This window comes from Pseudophryne corroboree, chromosome 3 (assembly GCF_028390025.1).
Source record: "Pseudophryne corroboree isolate aPseCor3 chromosome 3, aPseCor3.hap2, whole genome shotgun sequence".
Taxonomy (NCBI): domain Eukaryota; kingdom Metazoa; phylum Chordata; class Amphibia; order Anura; family Myobatrachidae; genus Pseudophryne; species Pseudophryne corroboree.
This window is the reverse complement of record NC_086446.1, coordinates 350,254,092-350,272,932: the sequence shown is the minus strand read 5'-3', so window position 1 is coordinate 350,272,932 and position 18,841 is coordinate 350,254,092. Positions and strand designations below refer to the sequence as shown.

The window sequence follows — 18,841 nt, the reverse complement described above, 5'->3', positions numbered from 1 at the left end:
AAGGAGTAGGCAGTTCACCGGTGTTACGAACTCCCCTGGAGTGAAGCAGAACCAACTCACAAAATCAGTAATAAATACAGGATGCGCATTATTCAGAGTTATAGCAGTTAACAGGGTAGTGTAGAGAGGCTTGAGGTTTCCAAAGGAGTAGACATGGCAAACTTGTTAATGCAGGCAGGTAGACAATGCCAGGTATTTAGAATATCCAATTATCTTGATAATGCAGACACAGGGTAATATGCAGACAGGTAGTCAATAATATACTAGATATAGCAAAGGTAAGAAATTCCAGGCACAGTTTAAAATAAGTCCAAAAAGGATAACAAAAAATGATGGTAACCTGATGAGTAGCAGGGTATTTTTCTGCTTAAGCAGGCACAGGAGTTCATAGGCATAGTGCAAAGGGGGCAATTCAGAGTTGATCGCAGCAGCAAATGTGTTAGCAGTTGGGCAAAACCATTTGCACTGCAGGTATAGCAGATATAACATTTGCAGAGATATAGTTAGATTTGGGTGGGGTGTGTTCAAACTGAAATCTAAATTGCAGTGTAAAAATAAAGCAGCCAGTATTTACCCTGCACAGAAACAAAACAACCCACCCAAATCTAACTCTCCCTCCAAATGTTACATCTGCCCCCCCCCCCCCCCCCTGCAGTGCACATGGTTTTGCCCAACTGCTAACAAATTTGCTGCTGCGATCAACTCTGAATTACCCCTAAAGTCCATAACATAGCAGGTTACAGCAAACAAGGAAATATCCATCCAGACTGTTGTGAAAAACAAGACTGTGCGATGCTTGGCAAATCCAGAGAAGCTGAAGTCCAGAGCAGGCATAACAGGACAAAAACCATTAATGACCCAGCACTGAATGCTGAACCCAGGGAGATAAAATAGGTCAGGAAGCAGGTGTTTTCCATGCTGGTAATTGGATCCCAATACCAGACCCCTGACCACAATTCCAAGACAGACATGCAGTGTATAGGCAGAACCCAGAACTGCAGCAAACAAATAAGGTCCCTGGTGATCCCTAATAGTAGGGAAAAATACTGTTAGGAAACATAACAAGATATAACAGACAGAAATACAGTACTGTAACATAATGCCCCCCTTAACAAGGCAGATTCCAGATGCCTTAAGGGTCATCTTTTCTTCTTTTTTTTCACATAAGAGGAGGAACATAGTGAGGCATTTAAACACTCTTCTGAGAACAAAAAGACTAACCCTGGAGAAAAAATAAGATTTTACTTACCGATAAATCTATTTCTCGTAGTCCGTAGTGGATGCTGGGACTCCGTCAGGACCATGGGGATTAGCGGCTCCGCAGGAGACAGGGCACAAAAATAAAAGCTTTAGGACTAGGTGGTGTGCACTGGCTCCTCCCCCTATGACCCTCCTCCAAGCCTCAGTTAGGATACTGTGCCCGGACGAGCGTACACAATAAGGAAGGATTTTGAATCCCGGGTAAGACTCATACCAGCCACACCAATCACACCGTACAACTTGTGATCTGAACCCAGTTAACAGTATGACAAACGTAGGAGCCTCTGAACAGACGGCTCACAACAATAACAACCCGATTTTTTTGTAACAATAACTATGTACAAGTATTGCAGACAATCCGCACTTGGGATGGGCGCCCAGCATCCACTACGGACTACGAGAAATAGATTTATCGGTAAGTAAAATCTTATTTTCTCTGACGTCCTAGTGGATGCTGGGACTCCGTCAGGACCATGGGGATTATACCAAAGCTCCCAAACGGGCGGGAGAGTGCGGATGACTCTGCAGCACCGAATGAGAGAACTCCAGGTCCTCTTTAGCCAGGGTATCAAATTTGTAGAATTTTACAAACGTGTTCTCCCCCGACCACGTAGCTGCTCGGCAGAGTTGTAATGCCGAGACCCCTCGGGCAGCCGCCCAAGATGAGCCCACCTTCCTTGTGGAATGGGCCTTGATAGATTTAGGCTGTGGCAGGCCTGCCACAGAATGTGCAAGTTGAATTGTGCTACAAATCCAACGAGCAATCGTCTGCTTAGAAGCAGGAGCACCCAGCTTGTTGGGTGCATACAGTATAAACAGCGAGTCAGATTTTCTGACTCCAGCCGTCCTTGAAATATATATTTTCAATGCCCTGACAACGTTCAGCAACTTGGAATCCTCCAAATCGCTAGTAGCCGCAGGCACCACAATAGGCTGGTTCAGGTGAAACGCTGAAACCACCTTAGGCAGAAACTGAGGACGCGTCCGCAGTTCTGCCCTGTCCGAATGGAAAATCAGATATGGGCTTTTATACGATAAAGCCGCCAATTCTGACACTCTCCTGGCTGAAGCCAGGGCCAGTAGCATGGTTACTTTCCATGTAAGATATTTCAAATCCACCGATTTGAGTGGCTCAAACCAATGGGATTTGAGAAAATCCAAAACTACATTAAGATCCCACGGAGCCACTGGGGGCACAACCGGGGGCTGTATATGTAGTACTCCTTTTACAAAAGTCTGGACTTCAGGAACTGAAGCCAATTCTTTCTGGAAGAAAATCGACAGGGCCGAAATTTGAACCTTAATGGACCCTAATTTGAGGCCCATAGACAATCCTGTTTGCAGGAAATGTAGGAATCGACCCAGTTGAAATTCCTCCGTCGGGGCCTTCCTGGCCTCACACCACGCAACATATTTTCTCCAAATGCGGTGATAATGTTGTGCAGTCACCTCCTTCCTGGCTTTTACCAGGGTAGGGATGACCTCTTCCGGAATGCCTTTTTCCCTTAGAATTCGGCGTTCAACCGCCATGCCGTCAAACGCAGCCGCGGTAAGTCTTGGAATAGACACGGTCCCTGCTGAAGCAGGTCCCGTCTTAGAGGTAGAGGCCACGGATCTTCCGTGAGCATCTCCTGAAGTTCCGGGTACCAAGTTCTTCTTGGCCAATCCGGAGCCACGAGTATCGTTCTTACTCCCCTTTGCCGTATAATTCTCAGTACTTTTGGTATAAGAGGCAGAGGAGGAAACACATACACTGACTGGAACACCCACGGTGTTACCAGAGCGTCCACAGCTATTGCCTGAGGGTCTCTTGACCTGGCGCAATACCTGTCCAGTTTTTTGTTGAGGCGGGACGCCATCATATCCACCTTTGGTTTTTCCCAACGGTTCACAATCATGTGGAAGACTTCTGGATGAAGTCCCCACTCTCCCGGGTGTAGATCGTGTCTGCTGAGGAAGTCCGCTTCCCAGTTGTCCACTCCCGGAATGAACACTGCTGACAGTGCTATCACATGATCTTCCGCCCAGCGAAGAATCCTTGCAGCTTCTGCCATTGCCCTCCTGCTTCTTGTGCCGCCCTGTCTGTTTACGTGGGCGACTGCCGTGATGTTGTCCGACTGGATCAACACCGGCTGACCCTGAAGCAGGGGTTTTGCCAGGCTCAGAGCATTGTAAATCGCTCTTAGCTCCAGTATATTTATGTGAAGAGACATCTCCAGGCTTGACCACACTCCTGGAAGTTTCTTCCCTGTGTGACCGCTCCCCAGCCTCTCAGACTGGCATCCGTGGTCACCAGGACCCAGTCCTGTATGCCGAATCTGCGGCCCTCTAACAGATGAGCACTCTGCAACCACCACAGAAGAGACACCCTTGTCTGTGGAGACAAAGTTATCCGCTGATGCATCTGCAGATGCGATCCGGACCATTTGTCCAGCAGATCCCACTGAAAAGTTCGTGCGTGGAATCTGCCGAATGGAATCGCTTCGTAAGAAGCCACCATTTTTCCCAGGACTCTTGTGCATTGATGCACAGACACTTTTCCTGGTTTTAGGAGGTTCCTGACAAGTTCGGATAACTCCCTGGCTTTCTCCTCCGGAAGAAACACCTTTTTCTGAACCGTGTCCAGAATCATTCCCAGGAACAGCAGACGTGTCGTCGGGGTCAATTGAGATTTTGGAAAATTCAGAATCCACCCGTGCTGTTGCAGCACTACTTGGGTTAGTGCTACTACGTCCCCCAGCTGTTCTCTGGACCTTGCCCTTATCAGGAGATCGTCCAAGTAAGGGATAATTAATACGCCTTTTCTTCGCAGAAGAAACATCATTTCGGCCATTACCTTGGTAAAGACCCGAGGTGCCGTGGACAATCCAAACGGCAGCGTCTGAAACTGATAATGACAGTTTTGCACCACGAACCTGAGGTACCCTTGATGTGAAGAGCAAATTGGGACATGCAGGTAAGCATCCTTGATGTCCAGGGACACCATAAAGTCCCCTTCTTCCAGATTCGCTATCACTGCTCTGAGTGACTCCATCTTGAACTTGAATTTTTGTATGTACAGGTTCAAAGATTTCAGATTTAGAATAGGTCTTACCGAGCCGTCCGGCTTCGGTACCACAAATAGTGTGGAATAATACCCCTTTCCCTGTTGTAGGAGGGGTACCTTGACTATCACCTGCTGAGAATACAGCTTGTGAATGGCTTCCAATACCGTCGCCCTGTCTGAGGGAGACGTTGGCAGAGCAGACTTTAGGAACCGGCGAGGGGGAGACTTCTCGAATTCCAACCTGTAACCCTGAGATACTACCTGCAGGATCCAGGGGTCCACCTGTGAGTGAGCCCACTGTGCGCTGAAATTCTTGAGTCGACCCCCCACCGCCCCTGAGTCCGCTTGTAAAGCCCCAACGTCATGCTGAGGGCTTTGCAGAAGCCGGGGAGGGCTTCTGCTCCTGGGAGGGAGCTGCTTGGTGCACTCTCTTACCCTTTCCTTTGCCTCGGGGCAGATATGACTGTCCTTTTGCCCGCTTGTTCTTATAGGAACGAAAGGACTGCGGCTGAAAAGACGGTGTCTTTTTCTGTTGGGAGGGGACCTGAGGTAAAAAGGTGGATTTCCCGGCTGTTGCCGTGGCCACCAAATCCGATAGACCGACCCCAAATAATTCCTCCCCTTTATACGGCAATACTTCCATATGCCGTTTGGAATCCGCATCACCTGACCACTGTCGCGTCCATAAACTTCTTCTGGCAGATATGGACATCGCACTTACTCTCGATGCCAGAGTGCAAATATCCCTCTGAGCATCTCGCATATAAAGAAAAGCATCCTTTAATTGCTCTATAGTCAATAAAATACTGTCCCTATCCAGGGTATCAATATTTTCAGTCAGGGAATCCGACCAAACCACCCCAGCACTGCACATCCATGCAAAGGCGATGGCTGGTCGCAGTATAACACCAGTATGAGTGTATATACTTTTCAGGGTAGTTTCCAGCCTCCTATCAGCTGGATCCTTGAGGGCGGCCGTTTCAGGAGACGGTAACGCCACTTGTTTTGATAAGCGTGTGAGTGCCTTATCCACCCTAGGGGGTGTTTCCCAGCGCGCCCTAACCTCTGGCGGGAAAGGATATAATGCCAATAACTTCTTTGAAATTAGCAGTTTTCTATCGGGGTTAACCCACGCTTCATCACACACTTCATTCAATTCCTCTGATTCAGGAAAAACTACAGGTAGTTTTTTCAGACCCCACATAATACCCCTTTTTGTGGTACTTGCAGTATCAGAGATATGCAAAGCCTCCTTCATTGCCGTGATCATATAACGTGTGGCCCTACTGGAAAATACGTTTGTTTCTTCACCGTCGACACTAGATTCGGTGTCCGTGTCTGGGTCTGTGTCGACCGACTGAGGTAAAGGGCGTTTTACAGCCCCTGACGGTGTCTGAGACGCCTGGACAGGTACTAACTGGTTTGCCGGCCGTCTCATGTCGTCAACTGATTTTTGTAACGTGCTGACATTATCACGTAATTCCATAAACAAAGCCATCCATTCCGGTGTCTACTCCCTAGGGGGTGACATCACCATTACCGGCAATTGCTCCGCCTCCACACCAACATCGTCCTCATACATACCGACACACAGCAGACACACAGGGAATGCTCTTATCGAAGACAGGACCCCACTAGCCCTTTGGGGAGACAGAGGGAGAGTTTGCCAGCACACACCCAAGCGCTATAAATATATAGGAACAACCCTACAGAAGTGTTGTTTCCTTTATAGCAGCTTAATATATCAATATCGCCAAAAAAGTGCCCCCCCTCTCTGTTTTTTTACCCTGTTTCTGTAGTGCAGTGCAGGGGAGAGTCCTGGGAGCCTTCCTCGCAGCGGAGCTGTGCAGGAAAATGGCGCTGTGTGCTGAGGAGATAGGCCCCGCCCCCTATTTTGGCGGGCTCTTCTCCCGGTGTTTGTGAGACCTGGCAGGGGTTAAATACATCCATATAGCCCCAGGGGCTATATGTGATGTATTTTTAGCCAGAACAAGGTATTATCATTGCTGCCCAGGGCGCCCCCCCCCCAGCGCCCTGCACCCTCAGTGACCGCTGGTGTGAAGTGTGCTGACAACAATGGCGCACAGCTGCAGTGCTGTGCGCTACCTCATGAAGACTGAAAAGTCTTCTGCCGCCGGTTTCTGGACCTCTTCACTTTTCGGCATCTGCAAGGGGGTCGGCGGCGCGGCTCCGGGACCGGACTCCATGGCTGGGCCTGTGTTCGATCCCTCTGGAGCTAATGGTGTCCAGTAGCCTAAGAAGCCAATCCATCCTGCACGCAGGTGAGTTCACTTCTTCTCCCCTAAGTCCCTCGTTGCAGTGAGCCTGTTGCCAGCAGGACTCACTGAAAATAAAAAACCTAATAACTTTTTCTAAGCAGCTCTTTAGGAGAGCCACCTAGATTGCACCCTGCTCGGACGGGCACAAAAACCTAACTGAGGCTTGGAGGAGGGTCATAGGGGGAGGAGCCAGTGCACACCACCTAGTCCTAAAGCTTTTATTTTTGTGCCCTGTCTCCTGCGGAGCCGCTAATCCCCATGGTCCTGACGGAGTCCCAGCATCCACTAGGACGTCAGAGAAAGAATGGCTGGTGGACTGAACCTCCTCATAACTGCCTTGGCAAAAGTGGACAAATTCTGCAATTCTGCAGAACACACTAATGAAGATACCCACCCTAAAGCCTCTCCTCTGAACCTCATCAACAAATTGGCTACGATGTCCATATCAGTATTGTCCGTGTGGATAATATCAACTGACTCCAGATACTGAAGGACAAACAGCTCAAACTGGAAATATCCCCATCATAAAATAAAGACTGGTTCTTACAAGGGTGATCAATAGCTGGTGGCACCTCAGGCAGAGCAGGTACCTGTGGTATTTCAGACAAGGTGAGCTCCACTAAGACACCTTCCGAGTCTCTGGCAAGGCAGACACCTCTCTGACCTCTGGCAAGGCAGACACCTCTCTGACCTCTGGCAAGGCAGACACCTCTCTGACATGCGAACCACTTGAACACTTGTTTATCACAGAAAATGGCTGAACAGCATTAGGACCTGCAGTAACACATACTGTAGAGTGGAGGCACTCAGTGTATCAGAGTGGTTAGAAAGCCTTGTTTGAGGTGAAGGTGTGTAGTTTCCTACTTGCTGCTGTGAAGCTGCAGTAGTACTGGAATAAAAATCATAAGGAGTTCAGGCAAAATGATTAGCACCTGGGCAATCTGAGCACGCAGCAGGATAATGTATGTTTGCAGGGAGCATAGGGAAACATTTCCACTGGGAGAAGTAACATGACTGAGTAATCCAGGTAGTCCTGCAATTATTAATTTAGTTAGAGAACCCAAAGTGACAGACTATCGAGCATTCCCTGGTTTGTATGGCTGGGTCATTCTTTAACGAACTCCTGAAGCAGAACCAACTCACAAAATCTGAAATAAAATAAGAATTTACTCACTGGTAATTCTATTTCTCGTAGTCCGTAGTGGATGCTGGGAACTCCGTAAGGACCATGGGGAATAGCGGCTCCGCAGGAGACTGGGCACAACTAAGAAAGATTTAGGACTACCTGGTGTGCACTGGCTCCTCCCTCTATGCCCCTCCTCCAGACCTCAGTTAGGATACTGTGCCCGGAAGAGCTGACACAATAAGGAAAGGATTTTGGAATCCCGGGTAAGACTCATACCAGCCACACCAATCACACCGTATAAGTCGTGATACTATACCCAGTTAACAGTATGAAAAATAACTGAGCCTCTCAACAGATGGCTCTAAACAATAACCCTTTAGTTAGGCAATAACTATATACAAGTATTGCAGACAATCCGCACTTGGGATGGGCGCCCAGCATCCACTACGGACTACGAGAAATAGAATTACCGGTGAGTAAATTCTTATTTTCTCTGACGTCCTAGTGGATGCTGGGAACTCCGTAAGGACCATGGGGATTATACCAAAGCTCCCAAATGGGCGGGAGAGTGCGGATGACTCTGCAGCACCGAATGGACAAACTCTAGGTCCTCCTCAGCCAGGGTGTCAAACTTGTAGAATATTGCAAATGTGTTTGACCCCGACCAAGTAGCTGCTCGGCAAAGTTGTAGAGCCGAGACCCCTCGGGCAGCCGCCCAAGAAGAGCCCACCTTCCTTGTGGAATGGGCTTTCACTGATTTAGGATGCGGCAGTCCAGCCGCCGAATGTGCAAGCTGAATCGTACTACAGATCCAGCGAGCAATAGTCTGCTTGAAGCAGGTGCACCCAACTTGTTGGGCGCATACAGGATAAATAGCGAGTCAGTCTTTCTGACTCCAGCTGTCCTGGAAACATAGACTTTCAGGGCCCCGACTACGTCCAACAACTTGGAAGCCTCCAAGTCTTTAGTAGCCGCAGGCACCACGATAGGTTGGTTCAGATGAAAAGCTGATACCACTTTAGGGAGAAACTGGGGACGAGTCCTCAATTCTGCCCTATCCATATGGAAAATCAGATAAGGGCTTTTACATAACAAAGCCGCCAATTCTGATACACGTCTGGCCGAAGCCAAGGCCAACAGCATGACCACTTTCCACGTGAGATATTTCAAATCCACGGTTTTTAGTGGCTCAAACCAATGTGACTTTAGGAAATCCAACACCACGTTGAGATCCCAAGGTGCCACTGGAGGCACAAAAGGGGGCTGAATATGCAGCACTCCCTTAACAAAAGTCTGAACTTCAGGTAGTGAAGCCAGTTCTCTCTGGAAGAAAATCGATAGGGCCGAAATCTGGACCTTAATGGAACCCAATTTTAGGCCCATAGTCACCCCTGACTGCAGGAAGTGCAGAAATCGACCCAGCTGAAATTCCTCCGTTGGGGCCTTCCTGGCCTCACACCACGCAACATATTTTCGCCAAATGCGGTGATAATGGTTTGCGGTAACTTCTTTCCTAGCTTTAATCAGCGTAGGAATGACTTCCTCCGGAATGCCCTTTTCCTTCAGGATCCGGTGTTCAACCGCCATGCCGTCAAACGCAGCCGCGGTAAGTCTTGGAACAGACAGGGCCCCTGTTGTAGCAGGTCCTGTCTGAGCGGCAGAGGCCATGGGTCCTCTGAGATCATTTCTTGAAGTTCCGGGTACCAAGCTCTTCTTGGCCAATCCGGAACAATGAGTATAGTTCTTACTCCTCTTCTCCTTATTATCCTCAGTACCTTTGGTATGAGAGGAAGAGGAGGGAACACATAAACCGACCGGTACACCCACGGTGTCACTAGAGCGTCCACAGCTATCGCCTGAGGGTCTCTCGACCTGGCGCAATATCTTTCTAGCTTTTTGTTTAGGCGGGACGCCATCATGTCCACCTGTGGCCTTTCCCAACGGTTTACAATCATTTGGAAGACTTCTGGATGAAGTCCCCACTCTCCCGAGTGGAGGTCGTGCCTGCTGAGGAAGTCTGCTTCCCAGTTGTCCACTCCCGGAATGAACACTGCTGACAGTGCTAACACGTGATTTTCCGCCCATCGGAGAATCCTTGTGGCTTCTGCCATCGCCGTCCTGCTTCTCGTGCCACCCTGTCGGTTTACATGGGCGACCGCCGTGATGTTGTCTGACTGGATCAGTACCGGCTGGTTTTGAAGCAGGGGTTTTGCCTGACTTAGGGCATTGTAAATGGCCCTCAGTTCCAGAATATTTATGTGCAGGGAAGTCTCCTGACTTGACCATAGTCCTTGGAAGTTTCTTCCCTGTGTGACTGCCCCCCAGCCTCGAAGGCTGGCATCCGTGGTCACCAGGACCCAGTCCTGTATGCCGAATCTGCGGCCCTCTTGAAGATGAGCACTCTGCAGCCACCACAGCAGAGACACCCTGGTCCTTGGAGACAGGGTTATCAGCCGATGCATCTGAAGATGCGATCCGGACCACTTGTCCAATAGGTCCCACTGAAAAGTTCTTGCATGGAACCTGCCGAATGTAATTGCTTCGTAGGAAGCTACCATCTTTCCCAGGATCCGCGTGCAGTGATGCACCGACACCTGTTTTGGTTTTAGGAGGCCTCTGACTAGAGATGACAGCTCCTTGGCCTTCTCCTCCGGGAGAAACACTTTTTTCTGTTCTGTGTCCAGAACCATCCCCAGGAACAGTAGACGTGTCGTAGGGATCAGCTGTGACTTTGGAATATTTAGAACCCAGCCGCGCTGTTGTAGCACCTCCCGAGATAGTGCTACCCCGACCAACAACTGCTCCCTGGACCTCGCCTTTATCAGGAGATCGTCCAAGTACGGGATAATTAAAACTCCCTTCTTTCGAAGGAGTATCATCATTTCGGCCATTACCTTGGTAAAGACCCTCGGAGCCGTGGATAGACCGAACGGCAACGTCTGGAATTGGTAATGACAATCCTTTACCACAAATCGGAGGTACTCCTGGTGAGGATGGTAAATGGGGACATGCAGGTAAGCATCCTTGATGTCCAGTGATACCATGTAATCCCCCTCGTCCAGGCTTGCAATAATCGCCCTGAGCGATTCCATCTTGAACTTGAATTTTTTATATATGTGTTCAAGGATTTCAAAGTTAAAATGGGTCTCACCGAACCGTCCGGTTTCGGTACCACAAACATTGTGGAATAGTAACCCCGTCCTTGTTGAAGTAGGGGCACCTTTACTATCACCTGTTGTGAATACAGCTTGTGAATTGCCCGTAACACTGCCTCCCTGCCTGAGGGAGTGGTTGGCAAGGCAGATTTGAGGAAACGGCGGGGGGGGGGGGGAAGACGTCTCGAATTCCAGCTTGTACCCCTGAGATACTATTTGAAAGATCCAGGGATCCACCCGTGAGCGAGCCCACTGATTGCTGAAATATTTGAGACGGGCCCCCACCGTACCTGGCTCCGCCTGTGGAGCCCCAGCGTCATGCTGTGGACTTAGAGGAAGCGGGGGAGGACTTTTGCTCCTGGGAACTGGCTGTATGCTGCAGCTTTTTCCCCCTACCTCTGCCTCTGGGCAGAAAGGACGCGCCCTTAACCCGCTTGCCCCTATTGGGCCGAAAGGACTGTACCTGATAATACGGTGCTTTCTTTGGCTGTGAGGGAACATGGGGTAAAAATGTAGACTTCCCAGCTGTTGCTGTGGAAACGAGGTCCGAGAGACCATCCCCGACCAAAACTCCTCACCCTTATAAGGCAGAACTTCCATGTGCCTTTTGGAATCTGCATCTCCTGTCCACTGCCGAGTCCATAACCCTCTCCTGGCAGAAATGGACATTGCACTAATTTTGGATGCCAGCCGGCAAATATCCCTCTGTGCATCCCTCATGTATAAAAGTGCGTCTTTAATATGCTCTACGGTTAGCAATATAGTGTCCCTGTCTAGGGTATCAATATTTTCCGACAGGGAATCTGACCACGCAGCTGCAGCACTGCACATCCATGCTGACGCAATAGCTGGTCTCAGTATAACACCTGTGTGTGTATAGACTTCAGGATAGCCTCCTGCTTTCTATCAGCAGATTCCTTCAGGGCGGCCGTATCCGGAGACGGTAGTGCCACCTTCTTTGACAAGCGTGTGAGCGCTTTATCCACCCTAGGGGATGTTTCCCAGCGTGACCTATCCTCTGGCGGGAAAGGGTACGCCATTAGTAACCTCTTAGAAATTACCAGTTTCTTATCAGGAGAAGCCCACGCTTCTTCACACACGTCATTTAACTCCTCAGATGGAGGAAAAGCTACTGGTAGTTTTTTCTCTCCAAACATAATACCCTTTTTTGTGGTACCGGGGGTAACATCAGAAATGTGCAACACATTTTTCATTGCCTCAATCATGTAACGTGTGGCCCTATTGGAAGTTACATTAGTCTCATCGTCGTCGACACTGGAGTCAGTATCCGTGTCGACATCTGTGTCTGCCATCTGAGGTAGCGGGTGTTATAGAGCCCCTGATGGCTTTTGAGACGCCTGGGCAGGCACAGGCTGAGAAGCCGGCTGTCCCATAGTAGGTATGTCGTCAAACCTTTTATGCAAGGAGTCGACACTGTCGCGTAATTCCTTCCACAGAACCATCCACTCAGGTGTCGACCCCGCAGGGGGTGACATCACATTTACAGGCATTTGCTCCGCCTCCACATAAGCCTCCTCATCAAACATGTCGACACAGCCGTACCGACACACCGCATACACACAGGGAATGCTCTGACAGAGGACAGGACCCCACAAAGCCCTTTGGGGAGACAGAGAGAGAGTATGCCAGCACACACCAGAGCGCTATATAATACAGGGACTAACTGAATTATATCCCCTTATAGCTGCTATATATATATATATATATATATATATATATATATATATATATATATATACACTGCGCCTAAATTTAGTGCCCCCCCTCTCTTTTTTTACCATTCTGTAGTTGTAGACTGCAGGGGAGAGCCAGGGAGCTTCCTTCCAGCGGAGCGGTGAGGGAAAAATGTCGCCAGTGTGCTGAGGGAGTTAGCCCCGCCCCTTTTTCGTCGGACTTCTCCCGCGTTTTTGAAACTCTGGCAGGGGTATTAATTTACACCTATATAGCCTCTGGGACTATATATGGTGTATATTTGCCAGCCAAGGTGTGTAATATTGCCCTCAGGGCGCCCCCCCCCAGCGCCCTGCACCCATCAGTGACCGGAGTGTGAGGTGTACATGAGGAGCAATGGCGCACAGCTGCAGTGCTGTGCGCTACCTTGGTGAAGACCGAAGTCTTCTGCCGCCGATTTTCCGGACCTCTTCATGCTTCTGGCTCTGTAAGGGGGACGGCGGCGCGGCTCCGGGAACGAACATCAAGGTCAGGTCCTGCGGTCGATCCCTCTGGAGCTAATGGTGTCCAGTAGCCTAAGAAGCCCAAACTACCACCTGTTAGGTAGGTTCGCTTCTTCTCCCCTTAGCCCCTCGCTGAAGTGAGTCTGTTGCCAGCAGATCTCACTGTAAAATAAAAAACCTAAAATATACTTTCTTTCTAGGAGCTCAGGAGAGCCCCTCGTGTGCATCCAGCTCAGCCGTGCACAAGATACTAACTGAAGTCTGGAGGAGGGTCATAGTGGGAGGAGCCAGTGCACACCAGTAGTCTAAAGCTTTCTTTATAGTTGTGCCCAGTCTCCTGCGGAGCCGCTATTCCCCATGGTCCTTACAGAGTCCCAGCATCCACTTAGGACGTCAGAGAAAATATGTTAACCTGATGAGTAGCAGGGTATTCTTTGGCTTAACCAGGCGCAATAGTTCATAGGCATAGTACAAAGCCCAGAACATAGCAGGTTAGTGCAAACAAGGCGATATCCATCCAGACTGTGGCGAGAATCAAGACTGTGAGATGCTTGCGAATCCAAAGAATCTGATGTCCAGAGCAGCCATAACAGGACGAGAACCATTAATGACCCAGCAGTAAATGATGAGACCAGGAAGATTAAATAGACCAGGAATCAGGTGTTTTCCATGCTGGTAATTGGACCCCAATACCAGACACCTGACCACAATTGTCTAGGCAGAACCCAGAACTGCAGCACACAAATAAGCTCCCTGGTGACCTCTAATGGTAGGGAAACATACTGCTAGGAAACATAACAAAATATAACAGACAGAAATACAGAACTGTAAGCAATTGGATCTGATGGCTCATGTTTTCACCAGCAAAAGGAGAAAGCAGATCCCAGGGTACACATCTGATGGAAGAAACTGGCCCCTTTTTTCAAGCAGCATTGTATAATAATTATTATCATCATCTGATGACAACTACCAAAGCTGCCCTTTTTTATTGCTATGATTCCTCCATGATTAGTGCTAACTCTTGAATAAAAGAACTGAGGATCAGATTGTGGTTAATTAAAATTTAACCGGTAATAAGGAGCTTCAACTTTACCAATCGGTGAATATTAACCCTTAGTTTTTCCACCAACTGTAGTGGTGGGGACAGTAAATATGCAATATTATCAGATTTTCTGGAATCCACATTAAATGCATTTTTCATGTTCTTAATTTTTGTGTATTTATTATTATAGTGGCTGTATTAATTTTTTATTGTATTAAAAACATGTTTTCTTTTTTAATAAATATGAATGTTTCATATTTTATACTTCATAAGTTTAAAATGTTTGTGCTACTTTAGCTAACTCTGAGTTTGCTTGGACTAAAGAAACCACTGAATGACAGGTGAATTTCTTCCCAATGCCCTAACGTAATCTCATAAATCAGAAAGATGAAAATGCAATCATCTGAGTTACTGTGATTCTGGCAACGAAGTCTGCATAGTAAGGCTTTCAGTCTGTTAACTGCGCTCTGCCTGTTGGGTTAGAGAAACACCTTCCTCCAGATAGAGCAATCTGCTGCAGAATAAGAAAAGAGATTGGTGGACATATTTCTTTAAGTGTAAAACCTTCAGTTCTGTATTCCACATATTTCATGTATAATCATTTTATTGGTCTTCAGAAATCAGACACTCTTCTTATAAGACAAACCTTTCACTCTTTGTAAGTAGTACTGAGTTTGTCATATTATCATCATCTCTACATACCACTCACATTGCAACCTCTCTTTCGCTGTAAAACAGTCCATTGTGACCATAGAGCCTTGTCTAGGGGCTCCTTCATTCTACACATGTATTAAGCAAAATAGATTTTTAACAGCTTTTATTCTCTCCACACAGAGTCCCTCATGGCTTGCCCTGCAAGAAGATGACAAGATGCAAGTGACTGAAGATCTGCTATGTCTGCAGGAAGCAGTGTGGGAGCTATTTGAAGACTGTGAGAAGAAATTACGCACAACGCGCTTAACTGCTGATCTGCACAGAGAGAGAATTAGAGAGTCCTTTTATCACCTTCACCAGCATCTTTTAAAAGAAGAGGAAACACGTCTAGCCAAACATCAGAGTAGAGTAGAAAAGTCCATTGTGGTCTTGGAAACCAGAGTTTTGTCACTGGCAGCCTTGTCTACTTCCATTACAGAATTGCAAGTGAAATTGATAAATAAAGAACAAATAACTGTGGCATCAGAGCAATTGAAAGTGCTGAGGGCTCAGTTACATGATATATCCAAATTCTTTGTTCCACTAGAAAGAAACATCTCACCTTTCCAGATACAGGAGTGGCGAGGAATAAGACATGTTGTAAAACCCATGCAAAAGTCATTACATTTTGGCCCAGGCAGTGCTCATCCCAATCTCTTTATATCTAAAAATCTCAAGCAGGTAAGATATACATCTTTTCCCAAGGTTCAAAAAGGCAAAAACTGTTTTGAACCTGGGCTTTACGTACTAGGATTGCCCGGATTTCAATGTGGTCAGCACTACTGGGAGGTGGATGTTGGTCATAAAAGCAATTGGATTCTTGGTGTTGTGAAAATGTCAGTGAAACGAAAAGAACATCAAGATCTATGTCCAGCAAATGGGTTCTGGGTGCTATGTAAAAAAGACACTGCCTACTACGGCTGTGGGCATCTGGCTCCACAGCCTACAACTTTGCCTATGAGAATCGGGGTGTTTGTGGATATTTTAAGCGGTAACCTGGCTTTCTATAATGTAGATACCACAAGCCTTATTTTTGAGATGTCTAAATGTACATTTGTAGAGAAACTCTTTGCGTTCTTTGGTCCAGGGGTCCCTGTAAGGGAGGAAGATCTTCGACCTATGACTCTCTTGCCACCAATCAGATCATAAGAAGCTCGCAAAGGAGTTTGAACACATTGATGACACGTCTACGCTCTTGCATTATATGGTCATGCCATTCTTACACAGTTTTACAAAATGTTTTCTTTCATCTTTACTTATTTACTATGTTAAAAATGGTCACCTCAAATTGAAAATCTTCTACTTGTGGCTAATTAGCTTCAATTATGTCTTAAAACTGATCCCCCAATACCTGTATATCTGTCCACCGCAGTGCACAAAGATAAGTAACATATAAATGATATATGGCAGTGGTTCTCAAACTGTGTGCCGTGGCACCCTGGGGTGCCTCCAGACACTTGCAGGGGTGCCCTGGGTTGTGGTCCAGGTCCACTTAAACAAATTTATAGTCAATGTAATAGGCAAAACCAGTGCTGGTGGCTGTCAATCATAAAATATGTGTACAGACAAAAGCACATCTTGTCCCTCACCACTCAATTGAACCTAAGGATGACATCTAAGCACAATTTACATAATTTAATATTTCTTTCTAAATTTCTCTATAGAAACTTTTGTCCTAGGGGTGCCGTGAAAAGAATTCTGATACTCTAGGGCGCCGTGATTCAAAAAAGTTTGGAAACCACTGATATAGGGCATTATTCCCTATATTTCTGGATGATTGTATGCTACTTGTTATTAAACCTCATACTAGATTGTTTTATTGCTTATTTTTCTTGAGAACAGTCATTCATTTATTAACTCAATTGGTCCTGTAATGTGTAGTAAAGCTCTAGAAACTATATTTATAATTTTGTTCAGGGGAATTTATCAATATTGATTTTTATCGTTGTTTTATTTATTTGTTGTATGTCTGTATAAAAAAGATATGGATCTCTTATTTTAATAAAATTTGATTTTTACTCAATTTATACTATATATTTCTTTTAATATTCTAGATCTTAGCACTGTGTCCAGTTTTCCTTGTTGTTTTTAAATGTTTATTAATGTGGAGTAAGCAACTACACTACGGTGACACTTGGGGGCCGATCCAAATGTTTTGGGCGTCTAAAAATCCCATCTAAGCGGGACTTTTTATATGCCCAAATAAATGTCATAACGCAACGTGTTTGGGTTCCCATGCACGTTGTGCAATTTGCAGCCAGACAGGGTTAAGCTGCCTAAAACGGCTAAACCCGTCTAAACTCCCTGCTTTGGGTGTCCAAACTCCCATTTGGATGCCCAAAGTGCTCAGGTTACACACATTTTTTCGTTGCACCGCTGTGAGAAAAAAATAACAATTGAATTGCTGCCACTGAGCTCCATCTAGTGGTATCCGTGGAAAAAACATTTGATTCGGCCCTTTGACATATTTGAGCACATTTAAATAGAAATTGCACAGTCAGTTAATGAGCGCTTGAGATATATTTATCTGTTTATGTCACCACACAAAAGTGGACTGAAAATATAGATGTGATTTATGTCAACACCCACATTCAGATCTACTTTACACAATAAATCAGGCATTCCCAACGCGGTCCTCAAGGCACACCAACAGTGCAGGTTTTAGTGATATCCAGGCTTCAGCACAGATGGTTAAATCAAAATAACTGTGGTACTAATTAAGTCACCTGTGTTCAAGCCTGGATATCACTAAAACCAGGACTGTTAGTGTGCCTTGAGGACCGTGGTTGGGAAACACTGGCAGGCACCCAGTAACAACAAGCCTTACAGGTGAAAGCTCCCCGGTGCGCTGAATAAAATTATCCCTACAATAAGAAGAAATGTGAACACAGAAAAAATAAGATTTTACTCACCGGTAAATCTATTTCTCGTAGTCCGTAGTGGATGCTGGGACTCCGTAAGGACCATGGGGATTAGCGGCTCCGCAGGAGACTGGGCACAACTAAAGAAAGCTTTAGGATTACCTGGTGTGCACTGGCTCCTCCCACTAAGACCCTCCTCCAGACCTCAGTTAGGATACTGTGCCCGGAAGAGCTGTCACAATAAGGAAGGATTTTGAATCCCGGGTAAGACTCATACCAGCCACACCAATCACACCGTATAACTCGTGATACTATACCCAGTTAACAGTATGATAACAACTGAGCCTCTCAACAGATGGCTCAACAATAACCCTTTAGTTAAACAATAACTATATACAAGTATTGCAGACAATCCGCACTTGGGATGGGCGCCCAGCATCCACTACGGACTACGAGAAATAGATTTACCGGTGAGTAAAATCTTATTTTCTCTAACGTCCTAAGTGGATGCTGGGACTCCGTAAGGACCATGGGGATTATACCAAAGCTCCCAAACGGGCGGGAGAGTGCGGATGACTCTGCAGCACCGAATGAGCAAACTCTAGGTCCTCCTCAGCCAGGGTATCAAACTTGTAGACTCTTGCAAGAGTGTTTTAACCAGACCAAGTAACAGCTCGGCAAATTTGTAAAGCAGAGACCCCTCGGGCAGCCGCCCAAGAAGAGCCCACTTTCCTCGTGGAATGGGCTTTCACAGATTTAGGGTGCGGCATTCCAGCCGCAGAATGTGCAAGTTGAATCGTGCTACAGATTCAGCGAGCAATAGTCTGCTTAGAAGCAGGAGCACCCAGCTTGTTGGGTGCATACAGGATAAATAGCGAGTCAGTTTTCCTGACTCCAGCCGTCCTGGAAACATATACTTTTCAGGGCCCTGACTACGTCCAGAAAACTTGGAATCCTCCAAGTCCCAAGTAGCCGCAGGCACCACAATAGGTTGGTTCACATGAAAAACTGATACCACCTTAGGAAGGAATTGGGAACGAGTCCTCAATTCCGCCTTATCCATATAGAATACAGATAAGGGCATTTGTATGACAAAGCCGCCAATTTTGATACACGCCTGGCCGACGCCACGGCCCACAGCATGACCACTTTCCACGTGAGGTATTGTAGCTCCACGGATTTAA

The 18,841-nt window shown here is 46.9% G+C and overlaps 1 protein-coding gene and 1 long non-coding RNA gene across 3 annotated transcripts in view; one reads left to right on the top strand and one right to left on the bottom strand.

Annotated features, from left to right (window-relative positions):
• Nucleotides 1-16,819, top strand: part of LOC135055547 (nuclear factor 7, brain-like) — a 69,165-nt gene extending 52,346 nt beyond the window's left edge. For both annotated transcript variants that reach the window (XM_063959741.1, XM_063959736.1), the window contains exon 3: nucleotides 14,938-16,819. In XM_063959741.1, coding sequence (XP_063815811.1) covers nucleotides 14,938-15,945 — 1,008 coding nt within the window. In that variant the 3' untranslated portion in view covers nucleotides 15,946-16,819. The remainder of the gene's footprint in view (nucleotides 1-14,937) is intronic.
• LOC135055548 (uncharacterized) overlaps nucleotides 1-18,841 on the bottom strand; it is an 83,627-nt gene that overhangs the window by 45,417 nt on the left and 19,369 nt on the right. The window lies entirely within an intron of this gene.